The 22244-nt window shown below is 34.8% G+C and overlaps 2 protein-coding genes across 30 annotated transcripts in view; one reads left to right on the top strand and one right to left on the bottom strand.

Annotated features, from left to right (window-relative positions):
- rgsl1 (regulator of G protein signaling like 1) overlaps positions 1-13388 on the bottom strand; it is a 43545-nt gene extending 30157 nt beyond the window's left edge. For 3 of the 29 annotated variants that reach the window (XM_073953520.1, XM_073953511.1, XM_073953515.1), the window contains exons 1-12: positions 13114-13339; positions 12586-12665; positions 12435-12509; positions 12230-12356; positions 9470-9571; positions 8751-8870; positions 7741-8612; positions 5951-6013; positions 3227-3446; positions 3091-3147; positions 2172-2265; positions 1-188 (exon numbers count right to left, since the gene is read on the bottom strand). In XM_073953520.1, the coding sequence (XP_073809621.1) occupies positions 1-188; positions 2172-2265; positions 3091-3147; positions 3227-3446; positions 5951-6013; positions 7741-8612; positions 8751-8870; positions 9470-9571; positions 12230-12356; positions 12435-12509; positions 12586-12665; positions 13114-13198 (2083 nt within the window). In that variant the 5' untranslated portion in view covers positions 13199-13339. Of the gene's footprint in view, positions 189-2171; positions 2266-3090; positions 3151-3226; positions 3447-5950; positions 6014-7740; positions 8613-8750; positions 8874-9469; positions 9572-12229; positions 12357-12434; positions 12510-12585 lie in introns of all 29 variants that reach the window. The other 26 variants (XM_073953531.1, XM_073953517.1, XM_073953523.1 and 23 more) reach the window with 16 other exon arrangements.
- prkag1 (protein kinase, AMP-activated, gamma 1 non-catalytic subunit) overlaps positions 13203-22244 on the top strand; it is a 16220-nt gene continuing 7178 nt past the window's right edge. Inside the window, 9 exon segments of the mRNA NM_213161.1 lie at positions 13203-13339; positions 16021-16072; positions 16808-16908; positions 18171-18252; positions 18998-19056; positions 19130-19175; positions 19271-19325; positions 19917-20043; positions 20619-20784. Of these exon segments, the coding sequence (NP_998326.1) occupies positions 13331-13339; positions 16021-16072; positions 16808-16908; positions 18171-18252; positions 18998-19056; positions 19130-19175; positions 19271-19325; positions 19917-20043; positions 20619-20784 (697 nt within the window). The 5' untranslated portion in view covers positions 13203-13330.

The raw sequence follows: 22244 nt of genomic DNA, 5'->3' as shown, positions 1-22244 counted from the left end.
CAGGATCATCTCTGCGGAAGTATTTGTCAACAATGAGGCATATTTTGGCCTTCTGCCGCTTGTGTTCGATGCTGCGCAAAGCTTCTGCATCCTGGATAAAGAGCAGGGCTCCGTCTGCACCTTGAGTCTGCAGAAACTGCAGGAAGTGATTGAAGTACGTATGCGATGTTATGACCTCTTCAAACGACCTGCGGAAAATACAGACAGTACAGACTCTGCTCAAAAAAAAAAAAAAGTCACATTTATTTTCTTTTTTAAATATTTCCTAAATGGTGTTTTACAGATTCAGGAAATTTTCACAGTAGTTCCTATAATATTTTTTCTTCTGGAGAAAGTCTTATTTGTTTTATTTCGGCTAGAGTAAAAGCAGTTTTTAATTGTTTTAAACCCATTTTAGGTCAATATTATTAGCCCCCTTAAGCAATATTTGTTTTGGATTGTCTTCAGAACAAACCACTGTTATACAATGACTTGCCTAATTATCCTAACTTAACCTAATTAACCTAGCTAAGCCTTTATTTTATTTATTTATCAGGATTCCAATTAACCACTACCAAGGTAGTGGCTATTCTTCCTGGGGTCCATCGAACACAAAACAAAATGACATTAATACATAACAACAAAGACTAATAAAAATAAAACATAAAAACCCAAAATTCACACATAACATCCATATAAACAATCCCATTACTATTGTATCATTAAATATTTATTTAACAAATTTTTAAACCTCATTTTACTAGTTACAAAGCATGTAATGTCTGATGGCAATTCAATCCATGTTTTCATTCCTCTACCAGTGGTGGCCAACCCTGTTCCTGGAGAGCCACCTTCCTGCAGATTACAGCTGCAACCCATATCAAACACACCTGCCTGTAATTATCACGTGGTGTTCAGGTCCTAATTAATTGGTTCAGGTGTGTTTGATATGGGTAGCAACTGAAATCTGCAGGTGGGTGGCTCTCCAAGAACAGGGTTGGCCATCTCTGCTCTATTCACCTTATTCTCCGCCAACGAGCGGGCGCAGCCACTTGAATCTTTTTGGCTCGAGACTTCCGGACTCATTCACTTCCATTAATTTTTAGACATTAAAAACTGCAAACTGATATTTCCTCATTATATTATTCTACTTGGTCTGTATAGTCTTGCAAACATTTGTTTGTAGAGCAAGTAGTTTGACCGTTTTCTGCCGTTTATTATTCCTAGTCATTTCTCCCATAGGCGACTGAATCGGAAGTTCTAAGACAATCGCGAAACCAGGCGCACATTTTAAAATAAGATCAATACATTACAAGCGTTGCTTTGCATTCGTTTTTGAAACGGGAAGCAAAAAATGTCCTTTTAATGCATGCCTGATGTTTAAATTATGACTAGCATCCCTATTCAAAAGTTAACAGTACAATACACTTGGCACTCTTGACACAGAAATATTCCTTATGAAACATGACAGAGTAACAATTACCCTATCCTTCACCAATAACCAACCTAAAGTTGTATGCATTTTCATAATATTAACTCTTCTATTGCAGTGTAAAATGAGTCGTGCCGCTCTATTCTGGACTAACTGTCTTTACTTGATGCACTCGACCATACCACTGGATTGTAATCTAGATAAGAAAGAACAACTGCCTGAACAGATACAGTACTGTGGTAAAATTGTACACATCTCCTAATAATTGATGTGCTTTTAAGCTGAATTCTAGTGTCTTGTCTTGAAGAATATCTAGGCAAATATTATGTGCTGTCATCATGGCAAAGATCTGTTATTAAAAATGAGTAATTAAAACTTTTATGTTTAGAAATGTTGAAATAAATCTTCATATTGTATATACAGGAGGGAGTATTTGAACTCTCAGTAATGATTTTAAATCACACTGAACTGAGCTAAACTGAACTGAACTTAAACACTAAAAACTGAACCACACTGTTCCAGTTACTATGACCATTTATGTGAAGCTGCTTTGACACAATCTACATTGTAAAAGCGCTATACAAATAAAGCTGAATTGAATTGAGGGCTAATAATTATAATAATTCAGACTTCAACTGTGCATCCTGAGATCATTAATATGAATTTACAAATAGTCTTTCCACAAACTTGCCTTTACTCATCTTTCCACATGACAATCTCCACTTATACTTGAGATTAGGGAATGGTGATAAAAGTGAACCTGGGTTTTGTGGTTGGCTTTTCATTAAAAATGTTGTCCTTCTTATATGTTTTGATCTGGACCTCGGGAACTGTGGTTTTAGATTTGGGAGGATCTGGATGAGGAGAATACAGTAAAGTACATGGCTCAAAGATGAAACAATCAATTGTAATACAGCATTATTTTCCTTCAACTTAGTCTCTGATTTACCACAGCAGAATGAACTGCCAGCTATTCTGTTTTATGCAGTGGACGCCACTCCAGCTGCAACCCAGTACTGGGAAACACCCATACACACTTAGTCTCTCTCACTCACACACAACAACCAATTTAGTTCATCCTATTCCCCTATAGCGCATGTGTTTTGACTGAGGGGGAAACCGGAGCACCCGGAGGAAACCCACGTTAACACGGGGAGAGCATGCAAACTCCACACAGAAATGCCAAATGACCCAGCCAGGACTTGAACCAGCGACTTTCTTGCTGTGAGAGGACAGTGCTAACCACTGAGCCACTGTAATAATACTATTTCAAAATTGTAAATAAACAAATATTATTAGAGAATGTTTTGGGTTTCGCGGTGGCGGAGTGGGTGGATGATTGCCTCACAATAAGAAGGTCGCTGGTTCAATACTCGTCAGGGTCAGTTGACAATTCTGTGTGGAGTTTGCATGTTCTACAGGTGAATTGAGTAGGCTAAATTGTCCATAGTGTGTGTGTGTGTGTGTTTGTGTGAATGAGTCTGTATGGATATTTCCCAGTGATGGGTTGCAGCTGGAAGTGCATCCGCTGCGTGAAACATATGGTGGAAAAGTTGGCGGTTGATTCCGCTGTGGCAATCCTAGAATAATAAAGCGACTAAGCCGAAAAGAAAATGAATTAATGAATGTTTTACAAGAAAACTTCATGTGAAATCGGGTGTGCCAGTGTGACACTTTACCCTGAGCCGGTTGTGTTGTGTCAGTCATTGATGCGGGTTTGGGCTCCTCGGGTGCGTCTGCTGAATAAAAACACGGTCATTATTTTGAGACAGTCAGGATGAAAACGAGGCCTGCTTTTTGTGGGTGTTCTCTCACCGGTTGTGTTGTACTTGTGCAGAAGTGATCCTCCTCTGTGCGGATCCTGAAGAGCCACTAAAGTCCAGCTGTCGTGATTCAGATCTGCAGGATCGAGACGAGCGCAGCATCCTTCACACAACATTAGCGCCTCGGTCTGAGCCAACAGAGCATCTGTTTCAGTCCCGAAACTAGAAAACAGCAGCGGCACAGAGTCTTCAAGCCCATTGCCGTCTGAACTCTGAGAAACAAAACACACATGATGATGAGAACTGGAGAAAAATCGGCCACCGCACTATAAAAAATGTTTTACATATTTTGTTATTCATGTTATTGGTTTTTTGGTTTTTATTTATGCTTTTGGCCTCTATTTTGACGGTCCATGCGCAGAGTGCAAAACGCAGGGCACAAACGCTTGTCAGAACGCATATTTGCTAATTTACGGACGGGAAAATGCGCTTTGCGCCGTGGCGCATGGTCTAAAAGGGTTGAGTTTATTTTCTTAATGAGTTATAGGTGTGTTTTGAGAATAAACCAATCAGAGTCTCATCTCCCATTCCCTTTAAGAGTCAGCTGCGTCACGCCAAGAGCGCATTCGCTATTTACAGGACGCAAAGTAAGTCTAAGTGGAAAAACTGAGCATTTCACTAGCAAACAGTTCACAGTTGACAGAAAATTGTTAAACAGAGCATCTACTGCGTGAGAATGAGAGAAAATGGATCTACTTTCATTTTCGCTCTTGGATAGGGAAACCTTTACACACAGACATCAATTAGTCTATAAATAATTAATTTCGTTTGTTAAGCGCAAAGATTTGTTTCAAAACTATTTCTAAATTCAGTTCTAATTTCTAGCAAACGAATAAATGAACAATATTAACTAAGTGTGTTCAAAAACCTGAGTTATATCCTAAAACACATGCTGTGCCCCATAGGGTCTAAAACCTGACAGGTGGGCAAATCTAAGCTTGTTTTTAATAAAACAAATATAAATATGGATATAATAAATAATACTGCTAATAATAATAACATTATACAAAAGCAAATTGTTATGAATGAACTGAAAAAGCCTCCCGAGATGAAGAAGAGATAAAAGCAGTGATTTTTCATATTTATGTAGGCTAGAAAATAATATGTTTTGTAATATTTTAATCCTTTATATTTATATCCTATATCTATTCTTATTATAAAAATCTTACTATTTAAATTTTTTCATATGTAAAGATATTTGCGTATTGCTCTCTTGTGTGTATTAAGCAGTGTGTAAGTGAGGCGCAACTCTGCGCCGGAGTTTAGACCGGGTTTGTTTTGGTGTAAAGAAAAATCTATTTTAGTTTCTCAAAATAGCGACGCGCCAGCGGTCCGCCTCAGAACGCCTTCGGTTTTAGACCAGAACACCTATGGGTGCACATATGAGCGCTAATGCATTTGCTATTTAAACAGCGTAGCGCAACACCTCAAAACGACTCTTGCGCCAAGCTGAAACTACCAAACAAGTATTGCGCCGCGCCTTGCTCCACATTGCGCCGGGTGTATGATAGGGCCCTTTGAGTTGGATTATGAAACCTTGATTTTTCGTCAACTTTTAACCTTGAAAACTAAAAAAAAACATTAAACATTATTAATAGTGTAAAATGCTATATCGTCTGGGTTCATACAAAAAAACCTTTGCAATAAACTGCCACTACATTTTCTGTTATTTTATAGACTTATTTATCTATGTATTAGTTCCTATACATAATAATAATAATAATTCCTTACATTTATATAGCACTTTTCTGGGCACTCAAAGCGCTTTACACACGACAGGAATCTCCTCATCCACCAGCAGTGGGCAGCATCCACCTGGATGACACAACAGCAGCCATATTGTGCCAGACCACACAACACACACCAGCTGACTGGTGGAGAGGAGACAGAGTAATGAAGCCAATAATGATATGGGGAGGGTTGGGAGGCCATGATGGACAGAGGTCACTGGGCAGAATTGGCCAGGATGCCGGGGTTAAACCCCTACTCGTTTTCGCAGGACATCCTGGGCTTAATAATGACCAGAGAGAGTCAGGACCTCGGTTTAACGTCTCACTTGAAAGACAGCGCTTACTGAGCTGTATAGAGTCCCCGTCGCTATACTGGGGCATTAGGACCCACACAGACCGCAGGTTGGGCGCCCCCTGCTGGCCACACTAACACCACTTCCGGCAGCAACCTAGCTTTCCCATGTGGTCTCCCATCCAGGTACTGATCTGGCGCAGCCCTGCTTAGCTTCAGTGGGTGAACATGTGAGAGTTGCAGAGAGCTAGCTGCCGGATATTATATTATATTATATTATATTATATTATATTATATTATATTATATTATATTATATTATATTATATTATATTATATTATATTATATTATATTATATTGTACTATATTATATTATTATATTGTATTATATTATATTATATTATATTATATTATATTATATTATATTATATTATTATATTGTACTATATACTATTATATTATATTATTATATTGTACTATATTATATTGTATTATATTATACTATATTATTATATTATACTATATTATATTATATTATATTATATTATATTATATTATATTATATTATATTATATTATATTATATTATATTATATTATATTATATTATATTGTTATTTCAAAGTACTAAAAGGTAGTAAATCATGAGATAATTTAGATTTGTGTGTGAACTAACCCTTTCATGAGCATAACTCACCAGCAGAGACAGCAGAGCTTCATCATCTGCATCTAAAAATGAGTTATAAACCTCCCGGAGCTCCTGTAAACAGAACAAACAACACATCTTCACAGTTACAGAGTACTCTACAGTTTACATTTCTGCTTCATTCATTTGATCAAAATTACAGTATAAAATGTGTAAATATTATTATGATTTAAAGTAATGTTTTCTGTTTAAATATACAGCAAAATGTAATTTATTTATATGATTGTAAGCTGAATTGTCAGCATTTCTCTAGTGTCACATGATCTTCTAGAAATCATGAGGATTTTATGATCATATTTGTAAACCGTCTTTTAAAAAAATATTTGAAAGCGTATGAATGATGAGAGCATTGAATGTTTCAATTTTAAGAAATATTTATTCTTTATTATCAGTTACATTTTTAGTTTTAAGATATTATTCTATATATTGTATTATGTTTTATTAGCTTTTTTGTATTAATATTGGATTATTTTTATTGCTTTCATTTTGGCATTATCTAATTTCATTTAATGCAAGTTCAATATACTGATCTCCTACTTTCACTGTTAATATTTTTATTATCTTTATAGTTTTTAATGCTAACATTTTTTAGTTATTTAAAACAACGAGTAAAGAAATAAACAAGCAATACTTCCTAGGTAAATTTTCTTTTTTTTCTTTTTTTATTATAAATTATATATTTTTTATTTTATTTATAATAACCCTAATCATGTTTTTTTAAGCAAATTTCCCTCACAGTGCAAAGACATCCAGTATAGAGTAAGTGTGTGTAAAACATGTGCCAGAGTAATGGGTGGTTCGTTCCACTGTGGTCACAGAAAATAATTATTTTAGAAGACAAGGTTTTTATCAGAATTTAAAGCAAGCTTTATTTCAGCATGAGGTATTTACAACTTAAATTCATTATTTTCATAATGTATTATTTTAGACTATATTTATATGTATTATTTAGGACTATATTATTTAACAATACTTAATGTTTTATTTAAGTATTGCAGAGATACTTTTGTAATTTAAAGGTGACTTTTTTGTAAGATATTTTTACATCTATATTCATTTTCTAATTTTCCTTCTCTTATTTATCAGAGATCGCCACAGCGGAATGAACCACCAACTATTCCAGCATATGTTTTTACACATGGATGCCCTTCCAGCCACAACCCAGTACTAGGAAACACTCATGTACACACAAACTCATACACTACGGCCAATTTAGTCTAGTTCAGGGGTCACCAACCCTGTTCCTGGAGGGCTACCTTCCTGCAGAATTCAGTCCCAACCCTGATCAAACACACCTGAACCAATTAATAGGACCTAAAGCAGCCCTTGATAATTACAAACAGGTGTGTTTGGTCAGGGTTGCAACTAAAATCTGCAGGAAGGTAGCCCTCCAGGAACAGGGTTGGTGACCCCTGGTCTAGTTCATTCAACTACACTGCTTGTGTTTGGACTGTGGGGGAAACCAGAGCACCCAGATGAAACCCATGCCAATACAGGGAGAACATGCAAACTCCACACAGAAATGCCAACTTTCCCAGCTAGGACTCGAACCAGCGACCTTCTTGCTGTAAAGCGACTAACCACTGAGCCACCATGTCACCAGTATGACATTTTTACAACTTATTTACCATTCTGACCTTCATTTGAGCATTGCTTAGATACTTTTGTAATTTAGACTGAAGTTTTTAACATCTCTATATAGTTTGTAATGATATTTATTGTCATAAGCTTCATGAAAATAAGTCATTGTCCGCTAGCCAAAAGCCTGTTTAGTCTTTTACCTTGCATAAGTGATATTTGGCCTTGTAAATCCACGGCAGAGCTGCACTGGAGGGCAGAAGCGAGGACAGATTTTGTCTAATCTCTGCATCCAGATGTCTAATAAAGCGTGGCTTGTTTTCCTTCAGGTACGTCTCTGTGATCCGCCGAGCTGCTGTCTGTCTTAGTGCACAGACTGGATCTTCACCCTGTGCTTTCAGAAGCAGCAGAAGAAAGAAATCCAGATCTTCCAACAAATCCAGCATCAGCCGTTCCTCCAGCAGCTCCCGGGCTCCCAGGAAATACCTAAAGGGCCCTCCGGAAAGACCCTCGGCGGATAGAGCCGGCTGGAGAAACTGGATATCTGACGGAGGTGAATTAATATCAACACAAAAGGGAATCTGACAAGCTGGAGTCTGGATGCATGTGTGATGAATATTAGCATCATCATCACTCTCTATAGCTGCTTTGTTTTTAGTCTCCTCTGGAGGATGTGCCACATTTGAACACTGTAAATTAGTCTGAGCGGATGGTGGAAGCCATAAACAGATGCTTTTAGACTGGTGTGTGTTTTTGGGTTTGTGTTGTGAACTCCACAGATGTCGTTTGCTGCGCTTGCTGTCGTAGGATCTCGCTGGATGGACTGTAAAATCTGGGTCTTTCTGTTTGCGCTCTGTTGAGGAAGGTGATCGAGATGATGGGGAGCAAATGGAGATGTATTTTTCTACAACAGGTCGACATTCGGGTATTCGCCACATGCTGGATTTACAGCAGTGTAAGAAGTGAGGAAGCCAATAGGACTGGAGCTGATTCAAAGCGCTCGTTCTCATCTCTGCCAAAACTCTCTTCTGGGAAATCAGAGGACAGTCTCTCGATAGGAGAGCAGTCACGTCATCTATAAATAATAGTAATAATAATAATAAAAAAAGGTTTCATTTATTATTAGAAGAAGAACAAAATGCACACCAAATGTCATTTTCTACAAGCAGAAGAGCTGAAATAGTGTACGATATTAAAGGGAAGAGAAACATACACCGTCTGATCGCTGTGTGAAGTGCTTGACGATTCAATGTCTGAAACGCTTCTTCAGTTTCTTCTTCCTTTATCCTCAAGATCATGGATGCTCTCACGCAGAACAGAAGAAGCTCCTCTTCTGCTTTAAAACACAGACAGCGCAGTGAATTGTTAAGATCATTTCAGCATCAATTCAGGCAAACTCAATACAAGAACTGTAAATCTGAGTCTAATTTAATGGATTGTCCCATGAAGTGCTTTAAAATGTGACATAATTTAGACTGAAACATAAAGAGAGGGAGGGGCATAGAGTAGCTCCTCCCCCTTTAAAAATAAACAGCCAATAATGTTTTATCACAGCTCTGTCAGGGAGTGGTTAAGATCAAGTGTATTTAGCAATAGGGGGTGGGGCATGTCAGATACTAGAGAGCATTTGATTGGTCAGAAGATTTGATGAGAGACGCAAGTATGAAAAAAAATCATTGATTTATTTAAGTGGAAGTGACAAGCTGCAAGCTTTGGGGGTTTATTTCTTCTGATTGCTAATTTTGTTACCGTTTTGGAGCACACTAGCTTTTAGATACCCTTAAGACTAACTTACTGATTCTCACATCTAAAAAAAACTTTATTATGATTTTACGGGGACTTTAAAGGGTCACCAAACCTTAAAACACATGACACTGGATGCAACATTGGAGTCATTTGATGTAAAATGAATGTATAATTTCAGATTCACACCATCAGAGCTCTTGAGAAATGAGCGAAGTCTCTGGATTCCCCTCACACTGCCCAGACATTTCCTCACAAGCCACTGATCTGCTGGAGTCCATTTCAAATCCACTGGAAGACAGGGAATGTGTATTATGCTGCATTGTAAAAGGATAGCTCACCCAAAGATAAGATTCTGCCATTATTTATTCACACTCACTTTGATCCAATCCTGAAACTACACGTTTAATGCACACCAATACATGTGGAGTTCAATTACAGCCACAATAAAAATGACTATCCGGGGTGGGGGGTTGGTTTCGCCACAGCGGAATGAACCGCCAACTTATCCAGCAAGTTTTTACACAGCGGATGCCTTTCCAGCCGCAACCCATCTCTGGGAAACATCCACACACATTCACACACACAACCATACACTACGGACAATTTAGCCTACCCAATTCACCTGTACCGCATGTCTTTGTCGCCACAGCGGAATGAACCGCCAACTTATCCAGCAAGTTTTTACACAGCGGATGCCCTTACCGCATCCCTAGTAGCAAATAATTCTGGCCCAGATTTGGCAAAAAGCTGGCACAGCAGGCATTCATCCGGCACTGGCATACAGCATGTGGGCCAAACATGGCCCGGGTTTGGCAGAGGTGGCACCGTTTTTAAGGCGGCACACAAGATTTGGGCCAGATGAAAAACGTAGTATTTGGCCCAGATTTAAAAATTTGATAAGTGGGCCATGTGAGTTTGGCCAGTCTTGACCCACATTTAAAATACACTAAAATCATTTTTGAGTAAAGAAAAAAAATCTACCAATCAGGTCACTTTGAGAAAAAGCGTGCCCATAGTGGGCCTAAAGAGCATCACTCCATGGGTTTATCAATTTCATTGCAATCGTGACACACCAACCTATCTGGCCCAGTTCAGGCCCAGTTATGAGTTATTAACTTGGCTGAGACTTGGCCCAGATATGGTCCGTGCTTGGCTCTTGTCTGGAAGACAGATTTGGTCCAGTCATGTACCGTAATTCACTGCGGCATGTGGGCCAAGCAAAACCTGATTGTGTGGGCCAGAGCTGGGCCAGAGAAACTTTGCTATGTGGGATGTCTTTGGACTGTGGGGGAAACCGGAGCACCCGGGGGAAACCCACGCGAAGGCAGAGAAAACATGCAAACTCCACACAGAAACGCCAACTGAGCCGAGGTTCGAACCAGCGACCCAGCGACCTTCTTGCTGTGAGGCGACAGCACTACCTACTGCGCCACTGCCTCGCCTAAAAATGACTATAGTAATTTACAGTGTTTTGAAACCTTACTATAGTGAAGTGTAGTACTGTATATTCATTGTTATTTAATTATAACACTTTGTTAAAGTCTGTAAGAACTGAAAGTTGATATATTGATGTACTTCCAACTGAACAGAATATTGAGTAGGTGCCAGGGTTTTCTATTTCCACATCATTCCCTCATAGCACACTAATGGTATAAGGAGCATGGTTAATAACATTAACATACACTTGCTATGGAAGCCATCAAGTGCTCGTCAAGTGCCAAAATCTGATACCAAAATTGTTTTTCAGTGGATACATTTATACATTTTTATATATATATTTTTTTATACACATCATTGTATGATGTATCTATTGCAGTGGCCATCTTTGCACACAAGACGACATATTCACTGGCTTCAATTCATATTTAAATGTATTCATTTTAAATATCCTAATTTATTTACAACAATATTTTCTACTTTTTTCTTAAATTATCAAAACATTCTGTTCAGACTTATTTTTTGCTCCTCATTTAAAAAAATCTTTTGGTGAAAAGCTTTTATTTTTAAGTGTCCAATAGACTGGAATAATTTACATGCTAAGATTTGATCTAAGGCATCATTTAAGGTGTTTAAGCAAACTTTGCTGTCATATTTTAATTTAGACTGAACTTGACTGGATGTTGTTTATGTGGTGCTTTGATACACCGATCTGTACATCCTTTTGTACTTTGTAGATGTATACTACTTCACCTTTTGTTAATGTTTGTCTTATTGTTTATTGTTGTTTTTGATGTTGTGTAATTTATGTTTTGTTTTTGTCCTCTTGTGTTATTATTATTATTATTATTATTATTACTACTACTATTATTATTATTATGTGGTTGTGATTAAATGTGGGACCCCCTTGAAAATGAGTTGGTATATCTCAAGAAGTTTATCCTAATGGATAAATATCCAGTGAACAAAGAATAATTATTTACCTTAAGAATAACAATGTGAGCTAACAAAATAAAGATTTTAAGTTTTGATTTCACATGAACTTGCTACAGCATATTAACATTATCTATTGTGAATTAATAAACGGTAATAAATAATGTAGTATACTTTAGTTTTTACTACAGTAAACTGTGTTGTATTGTAATGTACAAATAGTTGTCAAAAACTTACTGGTACAGGATTGGATAATTTATATTACTGTGTTATCTTAGAAACTACAGAATTACCACAACAGATAAGTTCATGTACTTTACTATAGTATGGTTTAACAGCACTGTAGTATTTACTATATTTGATATATGGCCCAAGTCTTGTGTGCCACCTTAAACATGGTGCCAACTCTGCCAAACCCGGGCCATGTTTGGCCCACATGCTGTATGCCAGTGCCGGCAGATGCCTGTTGTGCCAGCTTTATGCCAAATCTAGGCCAGAGTTCCTTGCTACCTGGGGTGAATGGGTCAACTAATCCTAAAAAAAAACTTACATTGTATTATCATAAGAATATATTACCTGTGGATTTACAGGACACAAAGTCAAGGATCTCTGTACAGAGAAGGAAAAAGTGATAGAGCTCAGTTCGTCTGAAGAAAACCATCCGATGCATCTCTAACCATTTCAGAAACTCTCCAGTGTTCACCTGACAGCAAATATATCACAGATATTACATATGTTTTTGTCGATAAACTGTAGTAAATATACAGAAATAACCTTCTACCTGAGTGAAGGGCACATTGGGCCACATTAACCACTTGTTTTGGTTCATCATGTAGAGCGGAGTTTGACCAAACACCTGAAAACACCACAAAATACAAGATCAGCCCTAGATAATCTGAGAGGACATGAGTAAACATGAGGTTTTATCTTACTGGAAGACTTAAATATGTATTGAAGAAATCCACAAACACTTCATCGTTCAGGAGAATCTCGAGTCCCATCTTCATTTTCTCTGCAAATACGAGTTTATAAATCATTAAATGACCACTTTGATACAGACTTGCAAGATTTACATTACCTGTAACTCATATATATTGTATTGTACTGTTTTAAACAAGATGGGAGTACAAGTAAGGTTTAATTAATGTGACAGCTCTGTCCTATGATCTGCTATTGTCAATTCTAAATACAAACGATAGTTTTCTGTTGCCTTGACAACGCAATTATTTACTTAATTTATGTGAGGAATCGTTTATTTATTTTATATTGTGTATACAAATACAACACGGTATGTTTATGTGGCACTTCGGCACTACTCATTGCTGTTGTGAACTTATTTTTTAGTTATGCTAACGTCAATTATAATACTTTTATAGCATTGTTATTATTTATGGTCATGTTTAAATATTTTAAATACTAGTTAATAATAAGGATTAATACTATTATGTATCGATTATTACGATGAGGAGGAGGAGGATGGTGGCGGAGAAGAGCGAACACGTGTGTCGTCATATCCGGTCGCGGCCTCCGCAGAGTCTTCCTCATCCTCGGAGGAGTCTGTCAGCAAGCAGCGGGGCGAGGAGCGAATTAAACATCATTTCTGCAACCGAAGACCGAATTAAACTAAATTCTCGCATTTAGAAATCGAAGTGAACGTCTTCACGCTGTGAATGGATCATGGAGTGTGTAAGTAGTGCAAGTTTAAACTGACTTCAGGAGACAGAAGAGTTGATCTGACAGACAGCGGAGAGACGTTTAAACTAATGGCGGTTCATGTTCAACGTTAACTGTGTTATGATATGCAAAAATGGCTAATATCTGATAAAATGTTGATATAGAGAGCTTTAAGTGTCATTAGGGTGACTGCTGTGACCTGTAGTGTTTCCCATTCAAATGAAGCCAGTTGTACTTTGCCTCCGGTTACGATCAGTGTTCTGCTAGTTAAGTTAACTGCATTAAGGCAACCTTAAAGTTGGTTTTACATTCACACATTCCGACTTTCTCCTTAATAATATAGTTTCAGAAAGATATTCTTTGCAAATTCTAAATAGTGAAATCATATTAGCTGCCAGTGACTATCAAAGTACTCAAATAAATAGTGCTAATGTTGTTTTGAAGTTATACTTGCATGAGATTTCAGACCGAATATTCAAAGTACCATGGTAAACAATATAGGACGCCTGTCACAAGTTGTCACTGAACGAATGTGCGAATATAAAACCAACTTTACCTCAATGTTGACTGTCTTTATACTAGTATTACATACTGTGCGTAAGTGTGCATTGTGTATAAGTTTACTGCTTTAAGCAACTATATGAAAACTCAAATTTACTCCAGCACTGGGTTATTACACTGTCGTACCATGTTAATAAGCTTACTGCATTATTCTACTGAATATATTGTAACATTTGCATAACTGTACTGTCGTTCTTCGTTAGTTTTTCCTCTGTTTACAGTACTAATGTAACAGATTTACTTGTGCTGCTGTAATATAGCATAAATTTACTCTAGTAGTTGACTGTTGTTACACTAGTACTGTTATTATATTCACTGGTGTACTGTGATATTCAATAATATTACTACTTAGTGTATTTTACTGCTGTTGCACTGGTACTGTTATCAAATTTACTGCTATACTGTAATATTTAATAAATCCACACTATTACTTGTGTACTGCTGTTACCTCTAGTACTGTTATTAAATGTATTGCTATACTGTAATATTAAATAATAATAGAGTATTTGTACTGATGTTACAGTAGTACTGTTATTAAATTTACTGCAATACTGTAATATTAAATTATATTACTTTAGTATTTTTACTGCTGTTACACTAGGAGTGCTCTTATCAAATGTAATGCTATACTGTAATATTTAATAAATCCACACTATTACTTGTGTACTGCTGTTACCTCTAGTACTGTTATTAAATGTATTACTATATTGTAATATTAAATAATAATAATTGAGTATTTTTACTGATGTTACAGTAGTACTGTTATCAAATTTACTGCTATACTGTAATATTTAATACATTTACACTAGTACTTCGTTTACTGCTGTTACCTCTAGTACTGTTATTAAATTTAATATTAAATTAATAAATTAATATTAATGTAATATTAAATAAAAAAAATTAATTAATATAACTGTAATGTTAAATAATATCACTAGTATGTTACTGCTGTTACAGTAGTACTGTTATCAAATTTAAACTAGTACTTTGTTGACTGCTGTTATTCTTGTACAGTTATAATATTTACTGCTATACTGTAATATTAAGTAATATTACTACTTAGTTTTTACTGCTGTTACACTAGTACTGTTCTCAAGTTTACTGCTATACTGTAATATGAATTAAATGTACACTATTAATTTGTTTACTGCTGTTACACTATTACTGTTAAGAGATGTAATTTTATACAATAATATTAAATAAATGTACTTGGTTTACAACAGTTACGTACTGTTATCAAGCTTATGCATTAACTTTAATGCTGCACAGATTTACTCTAATATTTTGTTAGTTTACTGCTGTTTACTATGTTAACAGATTTACTGCTATAAACTGTATTATTGCATACATTTACTCTAGTACTTGTTTTACTGCTGGTATACTATTACTATGTTTACATATTTACTGCTATACTGTAATATTGCACAATTTCACACTAATATTGTTAACCAATTTACTTGTATCTTGTAATATGGCATAAATTTACTTAGTTTACAACTGTTACACAAGTACTGTTAACAAATAAACTGTAATGTTGCACAGATTTACTCTAGTACTTCATTCGTTTTTACGGCTGTTAAACTACTGTCAACAAATGTACTGGTATGCTTTAATAATACACTTATTTACACTAGTATTTTGTTTAATGCTGTTGTGCTAGTCATGTTAATAGAATTCCTTAATCAGATTTACTTTTCATCCTGTAAATTGCATTTAGTTTGCTCTAGTATTTTATTATACTGTTTAAAACAAGTACAGTGGCAAATAGTTATCTGCATATAATTAAATGTTCCGCAAATTTATTCTGGTACTAAACTGGCTTGATCTTATTGGCTTTTTGTCGCTGTAGTAATTTGCTGTTATATTTTAGTGATGTAATTATTAGATAAGTTCACTAGTGATGCGCTTGATTTACTGAGTTACTGTTTAATTGGTTCTCAGTTATTAATTAATAGTGAAAGCAAAGCAGAAAACTAATCCACAAAGAAACATTAACATTTAATGCAGTCATGCAGTTAGATTTATATGATAACACATAATGTATTCAAACTTGATTTAATCAGAATTATTGCATTTATTTGAGAAAACAAGCAAGTTTTAATAATGTATTCTTCTTGACATCTGTTTTTCAGCTTCCTGCTGTTCTAGATGATTTGGATTGTAAAAAGGAGGCGCACATAGAGGGTAAGAATGTGAATAAATAAAGACGAGACTGTAGTTCTGCGATGACCTGCAGCTCATGTGTGTGAGATCTGATGGCCGAGCGGAGCAGTGTTTTGATTTCAGTGTTTGCTATGAAATGTGAGACTAAAGGGACAACAGAAATATTATCCAGTGCCGGCATGTTCCATGACACTTTTTGTCTCATGTTTTTATTAGTTGTGTACTTAATGCATGTTCATCTGATGTTTCACAAGGATTTCCACAGGGTCTAAAAATAATATTGTCTTGTATTGTTTTAAATCATTTTAAAAGTTCTTAAACTCCCTATATCCACGTAAAGCTACCCAATCAAGCCAAAACCCATTGAATCACCAATAATCCATCTTAAAAAAAGCTTTTAACAAACTCTACTTATAACATATTTATTAATGTGGTTTAATTAGGTTACTTACAATAACTTTTGTTTAAAATCTCTCCACGTATTTATAGACTACATATGTTTGTTTTTCACTTAAAGAGAAGTTATGTTGAAAAAAATATCTGATACATAATAGGTGGGTTAAGTAAACACTTTTTTTGGACCAACTGGATTATTAGAAGAAAAAAAATCCTTAGTATTTAGCCCTTTATAATTCTCAAATTTCATTCATAATGGTCTTAATCTTAAATTAAACTTTGTGAAACCTGCTGAAACCATGTTTACTTTGTGTATGTTAGAGCAATAAAATAGTCTTTTTTTTATTTCTCTCAAACTAGATCCTGAATTTAATGTGTACACCCGCTTCATGAAGTCCCACCGCTGCTATGATCTGGTACCAACTAGTTCCAAATTAGTGGTGTTTGACACTTCTCTCCAGGTAGGTGCACACAAGATGACCAAATGTTACATGCGCAACTTCGTTATGTAAATATATGTGATAAGTTTCTGTGTGAAACAAGAAAAAAATGTAGACATAACCTGATTGTGCAGATCATTAATGAGTTAGAAAATGTCAAGTGGCTGTTCCATACCAAAATACAGCAGGACAGAATGTGCATTTGAAAATATTTAAAATGAAAACGCTAAAAAATAAATCACTTTGCCTGTTCACTACTTTATATTTATATAAGCAATGTTATTATGATTAACTAAAATCATAAAACTTTTGTTACTTAAAATAAAATAGAGGTGATTGAAATTAAGTAAAATAGGAATTAAAATTATATGCATTTAAAATGCATGTTTTATTTAATAATTAAATATATAATTATCTTATAAAAAACATAATTATACGCATATTTTGCTTATTTTTTGAGTTAACTACAGACATAAAAAAGTAAGTTCTTTAAGAGGACGAACAAGATATGTTTGATCATTTTATTTAAAAAATATACAGTTGAAGTCAGAATCCCCCTTTTAATTGTTTTCTTATTTTTAAAATATTTTCCAAATGATGTTTAACAGAGCAAGGAAATTTTCACAGTATGTCTGATAATATTTTTTCTTCTGGATAAAGTCTTATTTGTTTTATTTCGGCTAGAATAAAAGCAGTTTTAATTTTTTAAACACTATTTTAGGGACAATATTATTAGCCCCTTTAAGCTATATTTTTCTTGATAATGTACAGAACAAACCACTGTTATACAATAACTTGCCTAATTACCCTAACCTGCCTAGTTAACCTAATTAACCTAGTTAAGCCTTTAAATGTCACTTTAAAATGTATAGAAGTGTCTTGAAGAATATCTAGTCAAATATTATTTACTGTCATCATGGCAAAGATAAAATAAATCAGTTATTAGAAATGAGTTATTAAAACTATTATGATTAGAAATGTGATGAAAAAAAATCTCTTTGTTAAACAGAAATCGGGGAAAAAAATAAACAAGTAGTTTAATAATTCAGGGGGGCTAATAATTCTGACTTCAACTGTATATTACATATAATGTTTATTTGCAATAACGTAAACCACTGAGTCGTATTTTAAGAGTAGATGCTTGCATTAAGAAATGGGGTCAGCTAAGGGTCATCAGTGACTTCATGTTGACTTTAGAGGCTGGATATATTTGCTCTGTATTTGTGTTAACATTTATGACGTTTAAATGCTTGCTGGTTGACTGGTGGTTGTATGGTTGCCAGGTGAAGAAAGCATTCTTTGCTCTCGTGTCTAATGGTGTGAGAGCAGCGCCGCTGTGGGACAGCAAGAAACAATGCTTTGTTGGTAAGCAAGCTCTAATTTGTTGAATGTTCTGTGGATGTTTAATTACATAAATAGGCTTTTGCAAAATATTTAACTAGTGTGATGCAATATATCAAGGCTTGAGCATTGAGTTTCATTATTATTATTATCATTATTATTATTGTTATTATTATTATAGCAGTTTTTCTTGCACTCAAATCAGCATCTTAAAACTGAAGAATCTGAATTCTAAAGAATCATGTGACTCTGAAGAATGGAGTAAGGATTCTGGATTTTCTTTAAATCACAGAACTAAATTATATTACTAAACAGTTATTATAAATTGTAATAATGTTCCTAATTTTACTGTTGTTTTTATTTTGGTGATCGTAAGCTCTTTTAATTTTATAGCCATTTCAGCTTCTATGGCTATGTCATGGCAAAAGAAAAACAGATCAAGTTTACCACATTTTATAAATACCAATTTTCTGTAATTATAAAAATATTCTAACAATTAAATGTCATCAACAGCAATAAATAATATACAAGGTAAAATACATAAATGATAATATATAAGATAAAAATCTAAAACAGTTTTTTGTTGAGCGTAAGAGACTCTTATGCTCATCAAAGAAATGATCATTTTACAGACCCCAAACTGTGGGCCATAATACACAATGGCAGATTATTATGATAAAAAAAATAATAATTATTTACACTTGTTAGCTGTTAATTGTACTAATAGTTCTGATTTAAGTTATCTCTTTCTCTTTTTTATTATTTGTAGGTATGCTGACCATCACCGATTTCATCAATATACTTCATCGCTATTACAAATCTCCACTGGTAAAATCCTCTCCTTGCCGCTCACTGTATTTATCTCATTTTAAGGATTATTAAATGTTTTTATTTATTTTAGGTCCAGATATACGAGTTAGAAGAGCACAAAATAGAGACCTGGAGAGGTGAGAAGGTTAATCTGTGTATTATTGATGTAAATAGTCTGATGTTTGCATGTACGACTGATCTGTTTTTTTCTCTTCTTCTTTTTTTCTTATAGAGGTTTACTTACAAGATTCCTTTAAGCCTCTAGTGAGCATATCACCCAATGCCAGGTAGGAGTTTCATTGGTGCAGATCAGATGATATAGCTGAATTATTAGCCTCCTGTATATTTTTTTTCCTCAATTATTCTTTAATGGAGAGAAGATTTTTTACACATTTCTAAACATGATAGTTTTAATCACTCATTTCTAATAACTGATTACTTTTATCTTTGCCATGATGACAGTAAATAATATTTGATATTTTTCAAGATACTAGTGTTCAGTTTAGTGACATTTAAAGGCTTTACTAGGTTATTAAGTTTAAGTTAGGGTAATTAGGCAAGTCAGTGTATAATGATGATGGTCTATTCTGTAGGCAATCGAAAAAATATTATTGCTTAAAGGGGCTAATAATTTTGACCTTAAAATTTTGACCTTTTTTAAATTAAGAACTGCTTTTATTCCTGCCGAAATAAAACAAATAAGACTGTCTACAAAAGAAAAAATATTATAGGAAATACTGTGAAAAATCACTTGCTTTGTTAGCATGAGGGCGAATAATTTTGACTTCAACTGTATTTGTTTATTATTATTATTAGTAGTAGTAGTAGTAGTATTCATTTATTTTTGAAATCTGATGTCTTATTTCTCCCTCTCTCAGCCTATATGATGCAGTTTCATCTCTACTAAAGCATAAGATCCACAGATTACCCGTCATCGATCCTCTAACGGGAAACGCTCTCTACATCCTTACGCACAAGAGGATCCTCAAATTCCTCAAACTCTTTGTAAGTTCCCTGCTTTGTAATCATTCAGTTACCACTGTTTCCTGTCATGCCAGAAATTACATTTGGCATGAAATTTTGTCCATTTTTTTTTCTTCTTCATTGTAATGCATGTCTAAGTGGGTTTGATTGGATGGTTGTGGCTTGCTTTTGGTGAATCTCATGTAAGTGACAGGCTGATCCCTCCCACTTGAGATGGAAATATGAGCTAAAGAAGTTGTTTTTATTTAGGATTATGAGGACACATTAATTAAAAAAGCATGTGTAAATAGTTTATAAAAGAATTTCTTTTTTTTTGTAAATGTTTGATTTCATAGTGACCTAGAGCAGTGTTTCTTAACCACATTCCTGGAGGACCACCAGTTCAGCTCGTTTTACATGTCTCCTTAACCAAATATAGACTTTTTTTATTTTATTTCAATGCTGAGGGTTTGTTCCAGAGCTATTGCTGTAATGATGTCTCAACTTTCCAAGCACTTATTGCTAAATATCCTTTTACTTGTGTATTAGTACAACTTGGATTTTCTTTGTTTTCCTTTCTGAAACTAGGTCTTTGTGTATGTTTTGATGTTCTCTAGATATCTGAGATCCCCAAACCTGCATTTCTGTCTCAAACACTGGAGGAGCTGAACATCGGGACGTTTGACAACATCGCAGTGGTACACTCCGATACGCCTCTGTACGCCGCACTCGGCATCTTCGTGGAGCAGAGAGTGTCTGCTCTTCCTGTGGTGGATGAAAATGGTCAGAAGAAATTTATTCATTGCATTTTAATTGTCTGTTTGTTTGTTTTTTTTACTTCTTATTAATTATACCTCCATGTTCATTATTTTATTTCCTGCTATAGTGTACATACAGTTGAAGTCAAAATTATTAGTTCTCCTGTTAAATTTTAATTATTTTATTTCCCCCAAATTCTGTTAATAGAGAGAAAAAAATTTTCCAACACATTTCTAAACATAGCAGTTTTAATAATTAATTTCTGATTTGTTTATTTATTTCATTTTTGACTAGATATTTTTAAGACACTAGTATTCAGTTTAAAGTGACATTTAAAGGCTTCACTAGGGTAATTAGGGTAAAGTTAGGGTAATTAGGCAAGTCATTGTATAACAGTAGTTTGTTCTGTAGATAATCCAAAACTAATTTTGCTTAATGAGGCTAATAATATTGACCTTATATATATATATATTTTTTTTATTAAAAACTGCTTTTATACTAGCCATAATAAAACAAACAAGACTTTCTCCAGAAAAAAAATTATGAAATATTATATAAATATAACTATAAATGCAATGAATTTCTCCTTACTCCGTTAAATATCCCTTGAGAAATATTTTAAAAAGAATAAATATTTCACAGCTAAAATTTTAGCCCACAAATGTACATCTCTTGTATAATTTAAATTGTATAATGTGTTCAGAGCCACTCTCAAAATAAAATTAAAAATGAAATAACAGAGATCTTACCTTGCTCCCTCTGTTGCCAAAACCGGGGGGGAAAAAATATAGCAAACAAAAACTGGCATCCACCTCCCTTCTGCTCCGTTAAAGTTGAACCAAAACCAAAATTACAAAGTAAAAATGATAAATAGCAATTAAAGTCAAGTTTTTACAAAATCATTAGATTGTTGAATGTCTAGAAACAACCAGATTTTTAACTTCTCCACACGTATTTTAAGAAATATTTCAACTGTAGTAGCACTATAGCTTGTCTGGGGCAGGAGAATCAAGTGCAAGCAGCCTCAGCCAGGTAGTGTTTGGCACAGGCTGCTAGGGATGGCTGACATGAAACTCTGACATGACACAGTTTCGAGATCCCGAAGTGTTTCGAAACACTGCACCGAAGCATGATCCGAAACACCCAGGTCACGTGACTAAAGTGTTTCGAAACACTTGGTCACGTGACTAAAGTGATTCAAAGCATCGATCAGTTAAGAAGCGTTTCGGGACCTAGCAAATCTACATCCTACTGCCGGAGTCAGATTCTTGACCTGTCTCATATGGCCTAGTGGACTGTGCGTGTGCGCGCTGTTACTATTCTTTCAATGTCTTTTGGGTTCGAATCCTGACTTGTACAAATACTCCCAAATCATGGTTTTATGTATTTTAATCATATTTCTGTTTTATGGTGTAGCCTAAATAGATTACAGCTGCGGATACGCCGTCAATATAGCATCATTTTTGTAACACTAAAGCAATAAT

This window comes from Danio rerio, chromosome 6 (assembly GCF_049306965.1).
Source record: "Danio rerio strain Tuebingen ecotype United States chromosome 6, GRCz12tu, whole genome shotgun sequence".
Lineage (NCBI taxonomy): Eukaryota > Metazoa > Chordata > Actinopteri > Cypriniformes > Danionidae > Danio > Danio rerio.
The sequence above is the reverse complement of the archived record's forward strand: the minus strand, read 5'-3'. Positions and strand labels throughout refer to the sequence as shown.